General features: G+C 40.7%; 1 protein-coding gene across 15 annotated transcripts in view; it reads right to left on the bottom strand.

Annotated features, from left to right (window-relative positions):
• Ca-alpha1T (Ca[2+]-channel protein alpha[[1]] subunit T) overlaps window positions 1-21,280 on the bottom strand; it is a 129,489-nt gene continuing 108,209 nt past the window's right edge. For 7 of the 15 annotated variants that reach the window (XM_089263118.1, XM_089263121.1, XM_089263120.1 and 4 more), the window contains 9 exons: window positions 14,765-14,930; window positions 11,575-11,730; window positions 10,713-10,895; window positions 10,266-10,448; window positions 9,996-10,157; window positions 8,055-9,550; window positions 6,909-7,101; window positions 6,383-6,532; window positions 1-4,318 (listed from right to left, as the gene is read on the bottom strand). In XM_089263118.1, coding sequence (XP_089119244.1) covers window positions 1,478-4,318; window positions 6,383-6,532; window positions 6,909-7,101; window positions 8,055-9,550; window positions 9,996-10,157; window positions 10,266-10,448; window positions 10,713-10,895; window positions 11,575-11,730; window positions 14,765-14,930 — 5,530 coding nt within the window. In that variant the 3' untranslated portion in view covers window positions 1-1,477. Of the gene's footprint in view, window positions 4,319-6,382; window positions 6,533-6,908; window positions 7,102-8,054; window positions 9,551-9,995; window positions 10,158-10,265; window positions 10,449-10,712; window positions 10,896-11,574; window positions 11,731-14,764; window positions 14,931-17,147; window positions 17,263-21,280 lie in introns of all 15 variants that reach the window. The other 8 variants (XM_089263119.1, XM_089263128.1, XM_089263129.1 and 5 more) reach the window with 3 other exon arrangements.

Raw genomic sequence — 21,280 nt, 5'->3', positions numbered from 1 at the left:
GTATATATATATTTATATATTTCTGCTCACAATATTCATACATACATATATGTATACTCATATATAGTAGTGTATAACTGTGTATATAACTCTTCTATATATATATATGTATATATATATATATATATATATATATATATATATATATATATATATATATATATATATATATATGTATATATATACATACATACATTTAGTTCTATATAATCATCATAAATCAGCTTTTGGTTTTTTTTTTTTTCTTATTCATTTTGTGGTTGAAACGGAAAACGCTCTAAGCAACGATTGATTTTTGTTTAGTATTTTCATTATATTAAGTATATTTGTAGTATTTTTTTCTTTTTGAATTTGGTTTTTTTTTTGCTAAACTTATGAAAACCGTAGATTGCACTAAAAACAGTTGACCATTTGTTGTTTGGCTTTGTTTTGTTTTGTTTTTGGTAGAGAACGCTCGATGAGTAGTTATCGTAATTGTAATCGTTATCGTTATCGTTATAGTTAATTTGTATAGTTATAGTTACAGTTATAGTTACAGTTAAACGCCTAAACGCTAGTGAGTAATGTTTATCGTTAATCGTTAATCGTTATTGGCTAAAATCTAACGTTTTAGTTTCTTTGTTCTTCTTCTCTCTTCGATTTGTGTTTTTTTTTTCCTTCTTCCAACTGAGCACTTGGAAAATTCCCTAAAGTTATAGTTACGAAAGTAAGTGTGAGAGTGGGGCTTGGGGTGTATGCCAACAGGCTCGCTTCTGTTTACACTTTTTATGTGTTATCGATTTATCGATATACTTAAATGCGCATGGAACTCTCTGCTAGCAAGCCTGTACATTGGCGAGAGTATATGAGAGAGGGAGAGCAGCTGCTCGCACAGACTTGCTATGTGTTATCGTGTTATCGTTTTATCGATTCAACGATCATGTGAAATAGGGAATAAGACTTGGCTTAATTGCTCTATCGATGTATAGGTAATGCCTAAATGCGCATAAAATGCTCTCTCGGTGAGAGCGAGAGAGCTGTACGAAAATTGGCCATGTGTTATCGATTATTGAAGTTGGAGCTCTCTAAATTCTGCGTATGCGTGTCTCTCTTTGCAAAAGGAGTGTGTGATTGAGCGAGATAGATATATGTATACAAACAGGTGTACAGGCTTGCGTCTTGTTTCTTATCGTTTATCGATAACACCCAAATGCGCATAAACACACACTCTCAGCAAGCTTGTGTGCGGTTGAGTGAGGGGGCAGGATGTGTGAGAGGTAGGGGGGGGGGGGGCGGACATGGCTATAGTATGCTTATGCTAACAGGCGAGCTTTGTGTTGTCGTGTTATCGTCTATCGATAATGCTTAAAACTACTTATAGTAAGCCTGCTTCAAGGTATGATGACTGGATGACAGAGTGACAGTGAGAGAGAGCGAGAGAGGAGAGAGAGATTGTGAGAGAGCGACAGAGACAACTCTCTCTCTCTCTCTCGAGGGCTTAGTCCGTTGAGGATTGCGGCGACTTGACCAGGAGCAGCTCATTGTAGTCGCTGTCCTCGTTCCCGCACTGATCCCGCTGATCCATGCGCCTGCGCTCGCTAATGATGCGCATGATGTCCGCTGAATCGGATTTGCTTAGGCCCGCTGCGCTGCTGACGTCGACGGCATCGCTGTCGCCGTCAACGTCGCTCGCTGCTGCTGCCGCTGCCGCTGCTGCTGCTGCGGCTGCTGTTGCTGTTGCCGTTGGATGCTCCGCGCTGGGAGCAACAGTTGCTGCCAGATGCGTGGCGGGCAACAGCAGCGAGTTCTCATCCATGTCGGCGTCCTCATCGAGCGCCTGCTGCTTGAAGAGCTGCTTCGTGCTGCCGCTGCGACTGCGAGGGGGCATCGAACGTGGCACCGAGAGCAGCAAGCTGCTGCGTCCGCCGGGGCCCAGCAGGCAGCCCTGATCCACCGACTGTGACCAGCCAAAGGGTCGACGCGGATGCTGCTGTTGTGACTGGGGCTGGGGCTGTGACTGTAACTGGGGCTGGGGCATAGATGTTGGCGTTGGCGTTGGCGTGGGCGTGGCTGTTGTTATGGGGGGCGACGATGGCGTTGCCGTCGGCTGGACCAGAGCACTGACCACAGCCAGCGGCTCCAGCGGGTCGTCGTCGTCACGCGGCCTGGGGACCTCGGCGCTGCGTATGCTGCGCACGTCCAGGTCATAGCTGGAGGCGGGATCCGATTCGAGGCTCTCGAATATGGTGCCACGCCTATAGTCGAGCGCATCGCCGCCCCAGGGCAGCGAATCGCAACTGGTGCGCTTCGCCTCCAGGTTGCGTCGCCTGATGGCCTGCTCGTCGAGCGATCGCTCCTTGGACAGCACGCCGCGCTTGCGGAACCCGGCGGCGGCGGAGGCGCGTCGCCCGCGGCGGCCCAATGGCGGCAGCTGCAAGCCCAGCAGCTCGGAGCCCGGACCGCTTCCAGCTGCCGTCATAGCGCCCCCGAAGGGCTCCCCCAACCGTGCGCTCAGGCTCTGAGGCGCCAGCGCGCTGCCCATCTCAGCCAGGCTCAGATGATGCGGCTGCTGTTGCGGCTGTTGATGTGGATGTGGATGTTGCTGCTGCAGGTGTTGCTGGTGTTGCTGCTGCTGCTGCTGCTGCTGGTTAAAGTATTGCACGGTCTGGCGTCGCTGGCCAGCGCCGGCGGCAATGTTGTTGGCGGTGCTGCCAGTGAGACTGACGCTGGGGAACTTCTTGTCCAGCGAGGGTGTGCTGTAGATGAAGTTCTTGGGCAGGGATTTGACCTTGGCCAGGGGTCGGGGCGGTGCGGGCAGCTTGGCCTGCGCCTCCGCCAGCTGCTGGCACAGTTTTTGCTCCTGGGCAAATTCCTGTTCGCGCACCAGCTCGCGCTCCAGCTCCACCTCCATGTCGAGCTCGTCTTCCATTTGCTTGTGGCTCTCCTCGAGATGTTTCATCAAAACAGCCACGACGACGTTCACTAAAACGAATTGCGCCATTAGAACGAATATCACAAAGAATATGGGAGCAATAAATGAGCTGACGCAGCAATTGCGCACGCAATCGGCGGCGTCATCGCAGTTATCCCTCAGCGTGTCCTTCATGATGCCGTTCCAGTTGTCGCCAGTCGCTACGCGAAACAATGTGAGGAAAGCCATGCCAAAGTTGGCGAAGTGCGCATGCTCGCCAAGTCCCTGGCAGGGTATCTCGTCGGAGCACTCGAGACGGCCGAACAGCTCCACGCCCAGCGCCGCGAATATGAAGAACAGCAGGAAGAAGAGCAGCCCCAGGTTGCCCACCTGGGGCAGGGCCTGCATGACGGTGTCGAGCAGGGCTCGTATGCCCTTCGCCATCTTGAGTAGCTTCAGGACGCGGGCGATGCGTAGCACGCGCATCACGCGTATTATCGTCGGGTTAATGGGGATTATGTTCGTCTCCAGCTCCTCGAGGACAATGCCCACGATCGAGAGCAGAACAATGCCCACGTCCAGCTGATTCCAGCGATCCTTCAGGTAGAGCCGCCAGCCCAGTGCCACCAGCTTCATGTTCGCCTCCAGTATGAACACGGCCGTGAAGAAGTAGTTGAAGATCTTCAGCGCATACTGCAGCGGAATGGGCATCTTGTAGTACTCCATGGCCATGGTGACCACATTCAGCCCGATGACGGCGGCTATGGCCAGGTCAAAGTACTTCGATGTGACCACGTTGTGCACGAACATTCGGGTGGGCGAGTAGTTGGTGTAGTAGGGCGGCTCGTGCATGCGCCGGCGTTTCTTTTCCATTTGGAGCGCTCGCTTCGCGGCTCGCCGGATCTTCTCCTCCTTCTCCTGCTCCTCGCGGCAACGGTGGAAGTTCTCCACCACCACGCCCACAAACATGTTCAGCACAAAGAAGCCGACCAGCAATATGAACGCTATGAAGTACAGCAGCCGCCACTCGTTGTAGTTGACGATCGGCTGCTGGTCGACGCCGACGGCATCGAGGCCCGTGTACATGATGTTCACCCAGCCGTCGCGGGAGCTGAGCACGAAGAGGGACATCAGCGCCTTGCCGAGGTCATCGAAATTGTATTTGCGATTCGTCCAGACGTTGCCCGGTATGCGACGGCACTCGTCGGCGTTTCGTACGTTCTTAATGTTCTCGCCCTCGCAGTAGAAGAAGGTGCCCTTGAACAGCTGGACGCCGAGGATGCCAAAGATGATGAAGAAGGTGCAACAGATCAGCACGATGTTCCCGATGGGACGCAGGGATGATAAGAGCGTTTGAACGACTAGTTTCAGACCCGGCGCTCGGTTGATCACACGCAGCGGCCGTAGGGAACGAAGTAGACGAAACACCTGCGAACAACAATTGGGTTTGGAACAGGCATTGAATCAGTATTAGTTCGATTGTAGTTGATCTGTTTTCGGATTTCGTTTCGAGTACAACGAATCGTTGGCGCATCACTTTGTGAAGCGGTCATAGCAACTGAAACGAGTGGAATGGGAACAACACAAAAGAACTGAACAAGGCAAAGCAACATGATAATGGAACACTTGTATGCTAGCATAGAATTTAGCTACTTGAGCTTTACAGGGGAATATATACATATACATATATTGAAGGGAAACGATTTGGAATTTGGAACACACTATTAACAGTGGCTTAAACAGCAAAAGGCTAGGTTAGGCAGTGACATTCGTGGAACAATGGCATGGAATGAATGGAAATGGAACATAATCGGGGCTACTGTACTGTAAGCTGTGTGTACATATGTGCAATTGTAAAGTTGAAATAACAACGTGATGCAACACTGATGGGTTTTGGTCAGGAACGAATGGAATTGGGAAAATGCGATTGGAACGGATGATAATGGAATGCGAGGAAAATATATATATATAATTGAGTGATATTGGTCTAGTCCTTTTGAAATATGGAAGGAGTGAGAAATGGAACGAGTGGAATGGGATACATGAATATGCAGTAATATTGATTATAATTGGCTGACAGCCATCGGGGGCGATATAAATCGGGCTATAAACAATTGTATAACACGTTTAGGAACTGGAAACACGGAATTGGAATATTCCAATAAAACGATTAAAATTTAGTAATAGGGCGATTATAGCCTAGGGGAGTTTTGAGCTAACAACAATGATATGACCGCTTGGAACAAACGGGAATGGAACTACGGTATTTATTGTGGTAGTGATGAGGCTATAACTGCCATGGGAATAAATTGAAATATGTGCAACAAAAATTTTCAAGTGAGATTTACAACATGAAACAAATGGAAATAGAACAGTGATTGCAATGCATGTCAAAGTTGTACTAAAAGTTAATTTAGTTAATGACCATGTATGATCGAACTTTAGTTTGCAAATATCGGAGCCGTAAACTCTATTCTAGGTTAGATATAGGGGTCGATATGGAAAGGAACTTTGGATTTATACAATCTTTCTAGTCAGCTGAAATAGACTTTACAACTCCGATAGGTAAACGTACAAAATGTGAGGCTATGTTGTATTTATAAGCGAAAGTTGTGCGGGGCTGGGGCATGACAAGGTCGTAAAGTAATGCAAATCGTATTGTAAGGAAATATAGATCTATTTATATATACAACGAGTTATAGCATGAGGGTGAGGCCAACGTATTACATATTTGGAAAGGGTATTAACAGTTCTTGGGGGACTCTACATACACACACACACACACATACACACAAAGACAAATAAATTGGATTAATGTTTTAGATATTGGATTTGCCATTAAATGATATAGCAGCGAGAATTTACCTGCAGATTGGTTTTGTTTTTTGATTAATGTTAAGATTAAGATACGAATACCCAATTCAAATACAATAGAGACATAGATATATATAAATACAGAGGTATATATATATATTTAGAGAGAGAGAGAGAGAGAATGAGAGAGACAGATAGAGATAGAGTTTTATAGAGAAAGAGAGAGAGTTGTTGAAAGATTTGTGTGCACTTTACGGCGAGGCGAGACGAGAGATGTGTGCGTTAGACAGAGATAGCGATAGCAATGTAAGAAACATAGTTGGCTAAAGAGAGAAAGATAGAGAGATAGAAAGAGAGAGAGAGAGAGAGAAACAGAGCAAGAGCGAGAGAGCGGGCGAACGAGCGAGCGAGCAATTGCTAGAGCTTTTCTAGATTTTGTTTTGTTTTTTTTTATGATTCCGCATTTGAACTTGTTTTTTTTTTTTTTTTAATATTTAGCGTGGTGCGTGGTTCGAGTTGTTGAATTAGTGGCTCGCACATTTGTTGGGCGCTGCATTCAGTTGCATGCTGCATGTGGCATGTGGCAAGTGGCAAGTGGCATGTGGCATGTAGCAGTCGCTGATGGCATTTGGATGCCACGTTTTTAGATTTGCCACGCCGGCCCACCTACAAACTTACCCTTAAAATCCCAAATATCCTCGGGCTCGACTCGCTAATCAATGACATTAACAAATCAATTATCGAAATTGTAACCAAAGATCCATCCATTATATTCCAGCCGGACGTGAAGTATGCATCCGGGCCATAAAACATGCCCGTGGCAACTACCTGCGAATGCAATCAGATTTCATGAATACCCAAAATGCAATTACGAATGCAAATACACTGAGCGAAATTGCTAGGACAGAGGACATACATATCATTTATCATATATCATATATCATATATCATATACATATACCATATATCATATATCATATATCATATATCATATATCAAATATCATATATCATATATCATATATCATATATCATATATCATATATCATATATCATATATCATATATCATATATCATATATCATATATCATATATCATATATCATATATCATATATCATCACATATCAACTCGAGTCTATACTATTTTTCGCTGAGTGTACTGTTACTGTAGGTGAACTAATTGAACTAGTTGGCGTGAACTCACCTTAATGAACATTTCGACAGTGAAGACGACGGTGAACACGTAGTTGGCTGTTGCTAGGAACACTCGTTCGGTGCTGTTTGGAGGGATGTTTGGTCTTTCCATGGCTAGAGTTATGCAGTTGAGCGCTATAAAGAGCAGCACAACATTGTCGAACCACTTTTGGTTCACGAACCACGTGCAGATCTGCCGGAACCTGTTGACAAACACAAACACAGACCAAGAGAAAGAGAAAGAGAAAGAGAAAGAGAAAGAGAAAGAGAAAGAGAAAGAGAAAGAGAAAGAGAGAAAGGAACATCAGCTCCAATTGCAACAAAGTCGTATAATTGAATTACAGCTTTGCCGATGCACAGCTCACGAATGAAAATTGAAAATGAAATCGAACTGTGAAACGTGCGACGGCCTGAAGTGCACTTGACTTCTGTTGCTTTGGCAAAAGTCAATTGGAAATTCGTTAAATGGGAGACGCAAATTTCTAGCTGTTGATTTATTGAATAGGAAATGTGTCTCATGTTTTTTGTATAAATGACTTTAAGGCAAAGCTGATTAAAGCTTAATTGCAATAGTAAAAACTTTTAACTTAATGACGAAGACGAAAGCTCTGCATAAGTTTTGTAAGCTGATTAAAAGGAAGCAAGGAAACATAATCTATTCAGCTTTAAGATTTCAGCTGTAGCTCTGTCTAAACTTTGGGGTAAGCTTCTTCGTAAATGAAATTGAAATTGGTTTACAGTTACAGCTTATCAGCTGTATCGAAGCTGAGGCAATTCTCATTCATTTAACGTAATTGGCGTGAAGTTTTTTAAAGCTGCAAGCTCATTATATTTTCAAAGACTTGAGCTTACTTCGAGCTCTGTTAAGCCTAAGCTGTTTGAAGCTCGCATAGGATCAGACAGTGTGGCATGTGTAAAGCTCACTTAAAGCGCATCCAAGCTCACTCGAAGCTTTTGAGAAATCTAGCGCTTGGCATACTACCAAAAAGCTCATTCGATACTCGATTGCAAGTCACTTAAAGCTCTACGAGCCTGACAGAAACATAATTTAAGCTGCCCTGAAGCTTACTTAAAGCTAGTTTGAAGCTGCCTCAATATGTCTGAAAGCTCACTCCAAGCTAAATGCAGAATCAGCATAACTAGTTGTGGTACGCACCTGTTGTCCTCCGGAAAGATGTACATGGAGTAGGACTCGCGCTCGGCGGTAAAGTGCTTCGGCGTCAGACGCTGTATGACCATCTTGAGCTTCGAGACGTGCTCCCCGCTAGAGCCGCACGGCACCATGGAATGTCGTTGCATGGACAGCAGCTGCAGCTCCTTGGCCAGCTGCTGCGGCGGCAGCTGCGATTCCAGTTGCTGTGGATGCTGCTGCTGCTGTTGCTGCTGTTGCTGCTGTTGCTGTTGCTGCTGTTGCAGTTGCTGCTGGTGCAGCTGCTGTAGCTGTTGCAGCTCCTTCTCCTCGAGTCGCTTCTTCAGATTGTAGTGGCTGATGGAGTTCTTGCGCTTGTCGCGCGCCTCCATGTACTGTTGCAGCATGTCCGGCTCGTTGAGGGTCATGTAGGACTTTTGCCATTTGTCCAGGTCGATCTTCGAGTTGGTGTAGGACAGCGACTTGCGGTTCGCCTCCAGATTGTGCAGATTCAGGTGCGACGTCTTGCTGAAGGCCAGCTCAATGGAGCTCATGCGCCGCTGGCCCGCGCCCGCCCTCAGCTTCGGCGGCTGGTTGAGGTTCTGATAGACCTGCGAGTTGAAGATGCACGCCGAGGCGCGTCGGCTGCCCGGGCCGCTGCCAATGCTCAGCGTGTTGGAGAGCCGCCGGATCGAGTTCTGTGGACTCAGCCGGTTCGTGTCCTTGGCCCCTGGGCCGCCGCCTGCCATGCCCATTGACGGCACCGGGCTGCTGCGCAGCAGGTAGCTGTTGTCGCCGCTGCCGTTGTTCAGCTGGGGCTCCTCCTCGTCGACCGGGTGCTGCTCGTCGGGGCGCTGTGGGTGTGGGCTGGGCCGCTTCTTGGAGCTGGAGCGACGGAAGCGCTGCTTGAAGCTGCTCGGCGGTGCCAGCGGCAGCCGTTCGCTGGAGGAGCTGGTCGAGCCGATGCTGCCGCCGGCGCCGCCCACAGCTGAGCTGAGCGACAATTCGGACAGATTGAGGCTGTGGCTGTGGCTCTCGGTCGGCGGCTGCAGTGTCGATGCCACCGACGATATGGTGGGCACATAGATGGGCGTGGCCGCGGCACTCGTGCTGGAATTCTTCGAGATGTCGTCGATGATGACGCTGTGCATGCTGCTGGCCAGGGCGCTGGGCAGCAGGCTGCTCAGCTGATTGCTGCTGCCGCTGGACAGGCTGGAGCTGCCAGCCGCAGCGCCACTGAGCCCAGACGCAGCAAGGCCAACGCCACCACCGCTCCCTCCACCACCACCACCACCACCACCACCAGCACCACCAATGCCCGCGCCCACTCCTGCTGCACCCAGGCCGCCCACAGTGCCCGCATGCCCCTGCAGCTGGCTGGCATTCAGTATGTTGAGCGGCTTGTGCGCCAGCACCGGCGATGGCGGTATGAGATCTATGGCCGGGATGCCCTCGTCCAGAACCCGCTGCCCGCCGCTGAAAATGTTCGGTGGCTTCAGCAGCGACGGCGACGGCGGCACGGGCTGCGGCACAGACAAAAGAGATCAGTCAATATGAAGGCGAAGCACTCGAAATGAATTTCACTTTTATATATATATATAGAAAATCCCATTAGCTGTATTAATCTGAGATCTATCTATACCCCAAAATTGATGTGACTGATCGCGTATTGGTCGTATATAAGAGTTACGAGCCGATTTAGTATAGGTATTCAAAGAAGAAAACTTTGTAGGCTTGTAATTGATCTTAACTTAACTTATATGTTCGAATAACCAAGTCCCAATGTTGGGAAACCGAAAAAGGAAATATCTCTTATCTGCGTGTAGTTCACACGAATCTATATACCAAATTTGATATCTCTATCTCATGTAGAAGTCGAGGTATGCTTGAAAAGCCCTCAAGGCCCTATAGTTAATAGCGTAATATATGTATATGTATGTAGCTCTCTCTTGGCTTGGTGTCACTCACCTCCATGTCGCCCCATTGGCGAAAACTCATGCCCGGCTCCATTGTGGTGCTTGGCGAATCTTGGGGCGTGGCCGCTGTGGTTGTGATGAGCGGTGGATCGCGTATGAGACGCATTTTCGATATGCGTGGCGCCTCGTTGCGTCGCTCCTTGATCGAGTATGTCTGTCGTACAAGTGGAGGGCGTTTGGATTGGGGTTTGACTTGATGTTCTTGTTGTTGTTGTTCTTCTTCTTCTTCTTCTTTTGACTAAAAGTCGAGCGAGTCACTTACCTTTTTGAGGCCGCCGCGCGGCTTGGCTTCGCCCTCCTTGTCGCCGGCATTGCCCAGCGAGGCAGAGCTGGCGCCTTGGGCGGGCAGCTCGTTGATCTGATAGTCCTGGATGGGCTGCAGCAGACGCTGGCGATGAATGTTGTTCTTGGCTTCGATGTTCAGCTCGGCTGACTCCTGCAGCTGCTAAAGTGGCGATAGACGATAAACGATGAGCGATAACAATCGGCCATGAGTGCGGATAGTTCAACAATAGACTACGGATACATACCGTGATGGACTCTTAACGGCACACGCACTCACTCACATTCACATTCACATTCACTCACACGCACTCACACTGACATGCATGCTATCTCAGTCACTCGTACAGTCAGTGCGTGCCACAGAGTCGAGCTTTAGCATTCGCTCTCTCGCTCTCTTTTCGAATCGTTTCTCTTTTGCACTTACCTTGCGCACATCCTCGGCACTGCGCCAGCGATTGCGTACCTCGTAGTAACTATCGTTTGTGGTCGATGAATCCGCTTCGCTGCGTGATTCATCGTACATACCATCGCTATAATTTTCGGCCAATGTCTCTTCACGCAGTTTCTTAACCAATTCACGTTGTTCGCGTTCGCGACGTTCATTTCGCTGAGGGAATCAAAATTTCAAAATTAGACTTTTTCGTCAACGTTATCGTTATCGTTATCGTTATCGTTGCTGTCTATCGTTTTGCAAACTATCATGTTCGCTTCAAGACATTGTCTCAATTATATAGTCGATCAAACTTCTTGAACTTTTGATTTATCGATAACATATCGAAACTTATGGAATGGTAAATTTAAGAGCAATAATTGAAACATTGTTTTGTTAGCTTCGTTGTTAATCGATTATCGATCGCTTATCGATATAAATTTAGGTGCATTTTTTTCAGAAGAGGAATAGAAAAACATAAAAGACAGCAAGAATTGAAAGGTGGTTAAGTTACTTGAAATCGATAATTTATCGATAAGTTGGAGAATTGAAACTTACTTGAGAGCGTAAGTGAGAAAGCAAGTTTTAGTATAAAAATCATAATATAGTAGATTTGATCAATTTTAGAGACCAATCGAAGAGTTTATCGATAAGCTTGACCTGGCTATCGTTTCGACTAAAGGTCATTTAGTGAATGAAGCTAGTGAAACGATGACCAATGTGGCCACAGAAAAGGAAAGTCAATTGAATTTAGATATATGTATATTGAGAAGAATTTGAATAGAAGTTTTCAGTATTTTTGTTAGTATTTTTTTTGTTTTTTTTTCATAATTAGTTGATGTTGGCAAAACTCTACCTCTGAACTGAATCCCTCAACCAAAATGGCGACCAATAAATTAAACAGCACGTAATTGCCAAAAGTCATTAGAGCCACAAAATACAATGCGGCCCAATGACTTGTCTTTTCCATGCCATTGAATAGGACAACGTTCCAATCCTCTTGCGTTAGTATCTAGAAACATTTTTGTTGTTTTTGTTTTTGTTGTTTGGTATTTTTTTTTTTGGTTTTTTAATATATTTTTTTGTTGGTTGCAGTTGTAGGTGGATTGCGGGCGGCAAAACGTGGTGCAGTTAACGTTTATATACGATATACGATATATATACGATATATATTTGTTATCGAAAGAAGCATAAAAAAGAGAACGGAACTTCCATAAACATGTGTGTGTATGTGTGTGTTTGTGTGTGAAGAAAAAAGAGAGCATAAAAGAAAATACATCATGTTGGAGAAGCGAAAAAAAGACGCCAAAAAACGTGTTAGATATATCGGCTTCTTCTTAGTTTCTTTTATGTTATCTATTATTATTAGAGATATTATAGAATTCAATATATGTTAAGGTAATACGTAGGGTAGATTATGTATATATATATATTAATTGTAAACATAACTGAAACTGTCTATCTGCTTGGATTTTGGTATTTTTTTAGTACTTTGAACACAGAATAATATTAGAACTCTTTCGGTAAGTTTTCTTGCTTGCAAAAGAAAATTATAAAAAAATAAATAAATTGTTGCCAATATAGAGTTTTTTTTTATAGAATTTGAACATTTGCAAACTTTGTTCTATTGGCCCTTCACAACTTTTATTTTGGTATTTCTTAGAGCTCTGACATATTGAATGACAAAAGATTACATTTAACATGGAGTATGAAACACAAAAGTTGGCCAAGGCGCAGTTAAAGCAGTTGGCAACTGAAAGCACAATCACAAAACGAAACGAAAACGAAAACGAAACATGAAACGAACTTAGGATCTTAAGATTAAAGACACGCACTGTACGTAAGCAACCGAAAAGTTAAGTTGAATTGAACGAACGAATCTAAAGTACATGGTATTATACTCGTAATTCGTGGTGTGGTTAAAAAACGCAAAGCACTCGATTAAAAACACGTTTTCAACTCAAAATACAAACTCCAATTCCATAGAAATTACTGAATAATTAGAATTAGTGAACTAAACAATGAAAATTCCTTTAAAGAGCTGCAAAAGCGCGCAAAAAATATCTTGCATATAGAAATTCAAATTCTTGTTAAATGCTAAAAGTGGTATTTTTTTCTGATTTTGTTGTTTGGTATATATATATACTATTTATGGTTGATGTTTTTCTTTATAAATATATTTTTTTTGTATTTTTTACACGACGTGCCAATAAATAGTTGATGCTATATGAGATTTCATATACAAATCGAGTATATATATATATTTGATTTATTTTGATATTTTTTATTATATATATATATGTATGTTTTTTTTTTTTTTTGGTCGTGACTGTACATGAATACATGATTCTTGTTCTACATATATATGTACGTTTAGAGTATTTTTTTTTCTTTTTTTTTTGTATTTTAAGAAAAGCGCAAACAGCAGCAAAAAGCAATCGAGAACCGTGAGCTAGGCATAAACGCAAAATGATAGAACGAAATCGCAAAACTTGGGCAAAAATAACACGAAGAAGAATAACAAAGCATCAGCTGTTGAAGACGTGGCGTGGCATAGGGGCGGGGCTACAAGCCAAAACGAAACGGGTTGCTTGAGAAAGCTATAGATATATGTATATAGATATTTACATATCTACATATATACTCCATATAGAGCATAAGGATCAAAATTAAAAGTCAAATCAGAATTAACTAAAAACTGAGAAGAGAAATCATGCAAGAAAGTAGAAATGAAACTTTAGTCTATAATACAGATGAGCGTCTGTGTGAGTGACTGAGAGAGAGAGAGAGAGAGAAGAGCAAGGGGAGAAAAAGAGAAAGAGGTTTATAGAAAAAACGCGAGCGGAAAGAAAACGAGACAAAAATAGTCAAAGAAAATTTGTTTTTGTGTGTGAGGGAGAGAGAGAGAGAGAGAGAGAGAGAGAGCTAGAGCTGGCTAGCTAGACAGGGAGCAACAGAGAGAGTGAGCGGGAGAGCTAGTTCAACAAGCGAACATTATAGGTGTTGCTCTCAGCTCTCAAGCCGAATGGCATATATTAATAGTTCATTAGTTCATGTTATGAACCACTAGTTCCTTAAACCTAATTTCTCATTTAATCAGAGAGTAGCAGAAAAGTTAGGTTTCAGTCCAATAGACATTTTGACTGAAATCGAATTCAATTTCCTATTATGAACTAGCTAAATTTATATCCGTTCACAAGTGAACGAACTGGTTCATTGTTAGGGTGTTGAAATTTGACTTTCAACTGCATGCTGCTTACAAATAATTTGATGTTCCAATAATGAACCAGTTAGATTCACAATTTTTGAGGAAATGAACTAGTTCTGCAACAAAGAGTGATTCACTATTTGCATTGTGAAGATTTGTGCGTGCAAAGTTCACAATTGTTAAGAAAATGAACTAGTTCTTAACGAATATTCTCTCATTTTCATCATATTTGAAACCAGAGGGACAGTCCGAAGGCCAGATATGTATGTGAGGTGTGGGTATATGCGTGAGTGTGTGAGGGTATGTACGTATATGTGTGTGAATTTGTGAGTGTGTGTGTGTAAAGTTAACTAAGAACTACATATCGATTGAACAAGTATTTGAAGACTATGTAAAAAGTTATGAGGAAAACTAAAAGAAGAAACTCAACCGAACCGAATAAAATTTTTAGAGCCAACCAACTAAAGCTAGAAAAACGAGTAAGTTTTGTCTTCTTCTTGATATATTAATATATATAGAGAGATATAGGTATAGAGAGATATAGGTATAACTAAACTATAACTAAAAAAAATCAGTTAACAGAAGAAAACTAGATATATTGTAGATAGAGCTGTATGTTTTGCCATAAGATTTATATATATATATATAGGGTAATATTATTTTCTTTTTGTCTGTTTTGTATATATTCGATAAATAGCTGGGAATGTATATATATATTTATAGATATACATATATATGTATATATACATATATACATACATATATACGTATATATGTATATTGGGTATATCTCTTAATGGATGTTGTTTGGGTTTTGTTGATTGTTGGTTGCTCTTACTTGAAATACTGTGACAGTGGCCCACAAAATGTTGTTGAAGTGTTTACGATCGCATTCACATTGCGGATGTCGGCTGATTATTTCGGGACACGTGCATTCGCGTTCGAGTCCGGATTCATCCAAAAATTTACAAAACTTACCGCCAAACAGATACATGCCGAGTATGCTGTAGGTTTATACGTATATATGTTTTATATATCATATATATCAGTTGTTTAGAGAGAGAGAGAGAGAGGTTTTCTTTTCTTTTCTTTTCTTTTTTTTTTTGTGTGTATGTTGAGCTAATATATATATACACATATACATATATATAGATACTTGTATAGTTGTGAATCGATTATGATTATATGTATATATATATGTATATATATTATGTAGGTATATATGTATATATGATTAGATTAAGTAGAGCTGGAAGCTCAGATCGTATGTATATGAATATATATATATATATTGTAGGTTTTTTTTTTCATATTTAAAAAATATAATTTATATTAATTAAATGTTGTTGTAATGGTTGTTGTTGTTGTTGTTGTTGGTGACTTCAAGCTTATAAGAAACTTGGAGCTAAGTGGGATTTCTCTTTGGAATAGAACTGATTGTATAACTGTTTTATTCTGTACAGAGTGGATAGAAAACTGTGAGTTTCGTGTTCTATTTTATTTGATTAATATTTGATGAAGCAAAAAGTTGAGCAAAGAAAAAAACTGTTTTATTTTACAGAGTTTTTTTTTTTTTGTATATATATATTGTTTTTTTTTTTTAGTAATTTCTGTAAACCTCATAAACTCTAGAGACTGTACTAGGTATGTATTATATATATGTGTGTATGTGTATGTGTATGTATGTATGTATATGTATATGTCTATGTGATATGTATAGTTTTCATTTAAGAGGAATATAGATTACAGTTCAGAGTTGATAGTGCTTCGGTATAGGTGTATGTGTGTGTGTGTGTGTGTGTCTAGGTTAAGTAGACGAAGGGAGTATACAAATTCTAAACAACTTAGAGTCTAGAGTATATATAGCAATAGATATGTACCATAGATGCATACATAGATAGTAATAAACACTTAGACAAGGGAGAGAGAGAGAGAGAGAGAAAAAACACAGAGAGAGAGAGAGAAAGAGAATAAAAACATGTGTGAATGTGTGTAGGTGTGTGTGTGAGAGTGCGAGTGTGTGCGCGTGTATGTGTATGTGTGATAAGAGGTAAAGGACATGTGAGAACAAATCGAAAGAGTAAGAGGAGTAAGAAGTCGAGCGAGTAACGTGTGTGAGTGTGTATAGACAGCAGTAGGTGTGATCGATAACACACTTATCAATAAAGCAAGCCAAAGTAAGTAAATGCAAAGACAGATATACTTGGATAAATATATATATTATAGGTATGGAAAACGATATAGATATGGATATATATATATTTATATAAAAGGGCAGGCGATTCTACACAACTGGTATGCTTACCTGTGCAGCTTATCAATCTATATCTGCCTTATGAACTAAGCTAGATTTACAATCGATAACTGATCGTTACGATAAATATGTGAAAGCTTTATGTACATAAATAGATCAAAATAAATATGGCATGCGTATGCGCGTAGCTCGTTAAATAACTTGGCATGCCACATCCACTAGGCTCGACGTGCAGGCACGAAACGAAATGGAATGGAACACAATGGAAATAAAGACCACACCAAACGGACTACACACCACAAATCAGTGCGAAATCTAAAGAAAACCAAAAACAAAGCAAACAAAAGCACAAAGTGAATTAAATCAAACGAAAGCTCCAATACAAATTGCAGGCGTTTCTCATGGGCCAAACTGAAATCGAAACACACACAAAACTGAATACACAGACAGACAGAGTGACAAAGAGTGAGAGAGAGAGGGAGAGGGTGAGGGTGAGGGAGAGATAGGGAGAGACAGAGCAATCGTTTTGTACGAACGCAAAAGATAGCACAACAATTATAATCGATATGATTGTTATCGTTATTGTTATCGGTTATCGGCAAGACCTAGCACAAACGAATTAAAAAAATGAACAATTCAACAAAAGCCTAAAAAAAAACGTTAAACAAACAAAACAAAATGCTTACATTTTGGTATTATTTTTGGTATTTTTTGGTTGGTATTTAATAAACAGAAAAAACTGGTATTGTTTTCATTGAAACATTTAAGTGTTAGATAGATTACGATTATGGCATAAAATTAGGTGGTAAACACACACACGTATATATATATATTTATTTATTATATATTATATGTATAGTCTTTGGTATAGCAGTGGTATATTTATTTGGAATTTATAAATATATATATATATATATATGTATATATATGTTAAGTTAAAATTATGCTGATAGCAAATGGGGTCTACCTGAAACACTGTGACGAGTGCCCATAGCAGGCTGTCGAAATTCTTACGATCGCAAATCTTCTCTCCATTAATTTTCTCGCAGAATTTACATCCGAACAGATTCATGCCGAGTATACTAAATTGATGTATTTTTTTTTTGTTGTTGTATTTTTTCGATATATATATGATATACATTTATATTTCGATAATATATATATATTTGGTAATATTCTTGTAAAGTATTTTTATTTTTATTAATTATTGTTATTATTAATGTTGTTAAATATTTTTGTGGGGTTTTTTTGTAGTGTTTTTTTTTAGATTTTAGTTTAAGTTTTTTTTTTATTGTTAATATATTTTTAGTTTTAAAAGTAATTTTTAGTATTAAGATATTTAAGAGTAGAGCAATTGTGTGTGTGAGAGAAAGAGAAATAGAGAGAGAGAGAGAGAGAGAGAGAAAGAGATAGTTAAGAAAGAAAGAGAGAGAGAATGTGACTGTAAGTGAGCAGCAAGCGAGCGTTAATTGGAAACACAAAAGAAATTTCACTTTTCATAATCTGCAAATGCAAAAAAATAGCTTTTGAATTCCAGCTTTCACGCAGATGGGCGAGCTTTCAAAGCTGACGAATCGGAATCGGACAAACGGAACGAAAGTAAAAGTTACTGGAAAATGGAGCGTTGGATAATATTGTTGAATTATTCAAGTCGTATTATTAGTATTCTTCTAATGCTACTTTTAATATCTTTTTTTTTTTAAGACTTAGAGAAGAGAGACAGAGAGAGATAGAGCCAGAGAGAGTGAGAGAGAGGGATAGAGAGTGTGTATGTGGGGCATCTGAGTCATCAGGGGGACACATTCTAAGTTTTCTTTCATTGCAGAGTAGCTGTGATCTATGTCGTTGGTGTTACATGTGTCAGTATGTGACTGTAGTATTTTTTTTTTAGATAATTTTAAGATAGTTATTGTATTTTTATTTTTTGGTTTCTAACTACGCAAACGTTTACGACTTTTAGTTCAAGAACAGAGCAACTAAGCTAACTAAACTTTGGTTTAGAATAAAAATGTAGTTGGTATATTTTTGTGGTATTTTGCGCATATATTGTCGGTATTTTTAGTATTTATTTGGTATTTTACGATTTAAATTTAAGTAAAATTAAGAGTTTTAAAAATGTAAATGTCAATAGTATATAATATATAGGAAAAGAGAGCATGTAGTAGTACAAGTATTTGAGAATCGAGAGAGAGATATTTATGAAGAAATATGAAGTAGATATATACACATATGTATATAATTCATATATATGTGTACATGAGATAGATAGAGTTTGTATACTGCAAAACTACACAATAAGCGTACGACTCGATAGTTACTGTTTAACGTTTAGTATTATTAAAAATACTATTACTTTATTTGTGTTTTTTTTACTAATTGTTGTTGTTTCCAATCGTGTGGTATTAATAAAATGAAAAGTGTTTTGTAATTTGGAGCCTTGTGTTTGTTGGTTTGCTTGGTTTTTATTCAAGTTCAGTGTTGGTAAATGCCAAATAAGCTAGGACACACATTTAGTTAAGCCTTGGAACTAACTAATTGTTGTACGTGTTGTTGCTGTTGTTGGTGTCTAAAAGAGTTTTCTGGGTAGCGAGAAGCGAGTGAGAAGTTAACACAAACAGAAAAATAAAACAGGTTAAGTAAATATTCGAGCTTCTTGGAGAGCACGCAAAATGGGAGGGGGCGAGTGACGAGTAAAGAGAGTAGCGAGAGTGGCAAGAGACGTGTGACGAGTAAACAAAAGAGAGAGAGAAGAGTTGAACGAATTGAAAAAGTAACGAGAGGAAAGAGTGAGTGAGTCAGACAGAGTGAGCTAGAGAGTCTGCGAGCGAGCGAACGAGAGACAGAGAGAGAGAGAGAGAGAGAACTAGTCTTGTTGGTGCTCACAAATCGTTGACAAGTTTGTAATAAAACAGAGGGAGAGAGAGTGTGGGAGAGAGACAGACAAAAATCACTCGCATACATTAATTTTGATCTGATTTTTCTCAGTGTATTATTTTGTTTTGTTCATACTTGGAATACAACGTGTGCGATGCGTGTGTAGGGCAACTAGCGCAGCAACGAATTGTGTTTGATAAAGAGACCAAGAGATACAGAGCGAGTATGTATGTGTTCGTATGTGTGTGAGAGAGACAGAAACAGAGCGTGAGTGAGAGAGTTTGAAAGCAGAGACTGAAATTGTCGATCGATTTGAAGTTGAATTTAGATTGGATTGTAAAACTCTAACTACGAATCGAGATAACGAATACACGTAATTCAGACAGGGAGAGAAAGAGAGAGGAGAGAGAGAGAGAGCTAGAGTAACTGCATGTGTATGTGTTTAGGTGATAGATAAGGAGATATATATAGAAAGAGATAGTCTAACTCAATCGTTTACTCAAATGGTACGCATAAAAACGAGTATAGTTATTACCAGGACTAAAAATTGAAATACTTTTGTTTCTATATATGTTTTAAGTTTTTCAAAAGGGTGTTTGGTACGTTTATTGGGGGTGAGTGTTACGAGTTCAATGATGCAGAGAGCGAAGATAGAGATATGTGATATGGATGAAATAGAGAGAGAGAGAGAAGAGCAAAGTGACATATGATGTGTATGTACATGATTATAGAATGAACGAGAGACAAATCAGAAGATATATGGAAAAAGAAAAAGAGATGTAGAAGTAGAAGTAGGAGCAGCAGAGAGAAAGAGGTGTGATGTGAATGAATGAAAGAGAGAGAGAGACTGAGACTGTCAATATGTAAGTGAGAAGAGGATGAGCGACAGAAACTGAGAGAGAGTGAGTGTGACCTTGATAGAGTCAGAGAAAGCGCATATGCATGTAGCTGAGCAAAAAGATGATGAGAGAGCAAGAGAGCGAGAAAACGGAAAGCGAGCTCGCATATGCATATATGTGATTGTGCAGAGCGAGAGGCACCGAGCGAGAAACGATTTGAATTGGTGTTTTTTTGCATCTGATGAGATAGAAATAGCTTGTAAGAAAGAGAGAGAAAATTAGAGAGAGAGAGAACGAAAGAGAGAGAGAGAGAGAGAGAGAGAGAGCAATAGACCATTCGCATAAACATACAAGTGACTATATACATGTATATACTAGACTAGGTATACATAGATATAGACACATCTATGTTCCGCTATGCCTATGCTCCCTTTCTCTCTCTCTCTCTCGCTCTCTGTGTATGTGAACGATCTGTTCTATAGATGATGTTGTGAATGTCAAGTGTATGCGTGTGTGTGTATGTGTGTGTGTTAATAACTATTTCTCTTAGATCACTATTAGTAGTCGTCGTTGTTGTTGTTGTTGTAGTAACTGAGGGGCTAATTAGAAGCTAGCAGATTGAATAATCAGATTAGTATTACGCAACTCTATGCCGTATAATATAGACCAGACGATTACTAAACATCATCTTTGGCATATTAACGAAGCTCTAAGAGCCATGAACTAACGACAAGAAAAAAAAAAATAATAACACACTCAACTGTTTAGTGGGTCACTGATGCGGCGGGTCAGTGGTTTAGTGGTTTAGTGGGTCATTTTTGGATTAATTGGATGCGCATCAGCATTACGATATACATTACTGTACATATCCATATATACGCAGGTATGTATGTATGTATGTGTGTATGTATGTATGTCTGTGTGTGTGTGAGTCTTAAGTGGAAATTGAGCTCAGCTCAGCGCGAACTTCATGAAATCGTTGGCAAAGAGTGGGACGTATCCATGATGATTATCTGAAATTCCCGATTTGATTCGAGCAGCTAATTTAGATATGACTGAACTTTATTTTGATTAATGCCTTGCATTGAATATTTAAAGTTCTCTTTGGCTTAAAGTTTTGACTAATAAACGAGTTGGTTCATAGGTCTAGAGCTCATATTGCTCTCAATGGATTCCTACGAATACCAAATATATGTATCTGTAGCATATAGCTGCCTTTTGAACTCATATTCGTTAATCTAATACTCGAAGGTTTGCTTCAACCTAAGATCTAATGACTAAGAACTCTATCCAAAAATACTCTAAAGAACTCTAAACTAAGAGATTCTATAATACTCGTGCTTTAGGTTTAAAATAGTGTTTTATCTCTAGAGAACTGATTGAAGTC

Source organism: Drosophila navojoa, chromosome X (genome assembly GCF_054131105.1).
Source record: "Drosophila navojoa isolate 15081-1374.11 chromosome X, UAZ_NAV_1.0, whole genome shotgun sequence".
Taxonomy (NCBI): Eukaryota; Metazoa; Arthropoda; class Insecta; order Diptera; family Drosophilidae; genus Drosophila; species Drosophila navojoa.
The sequence above is the reverse complement of the archived record's forward strand: the minus strand, read 5'-3'. Positions and strand labels throughout refer to the sequence as shown.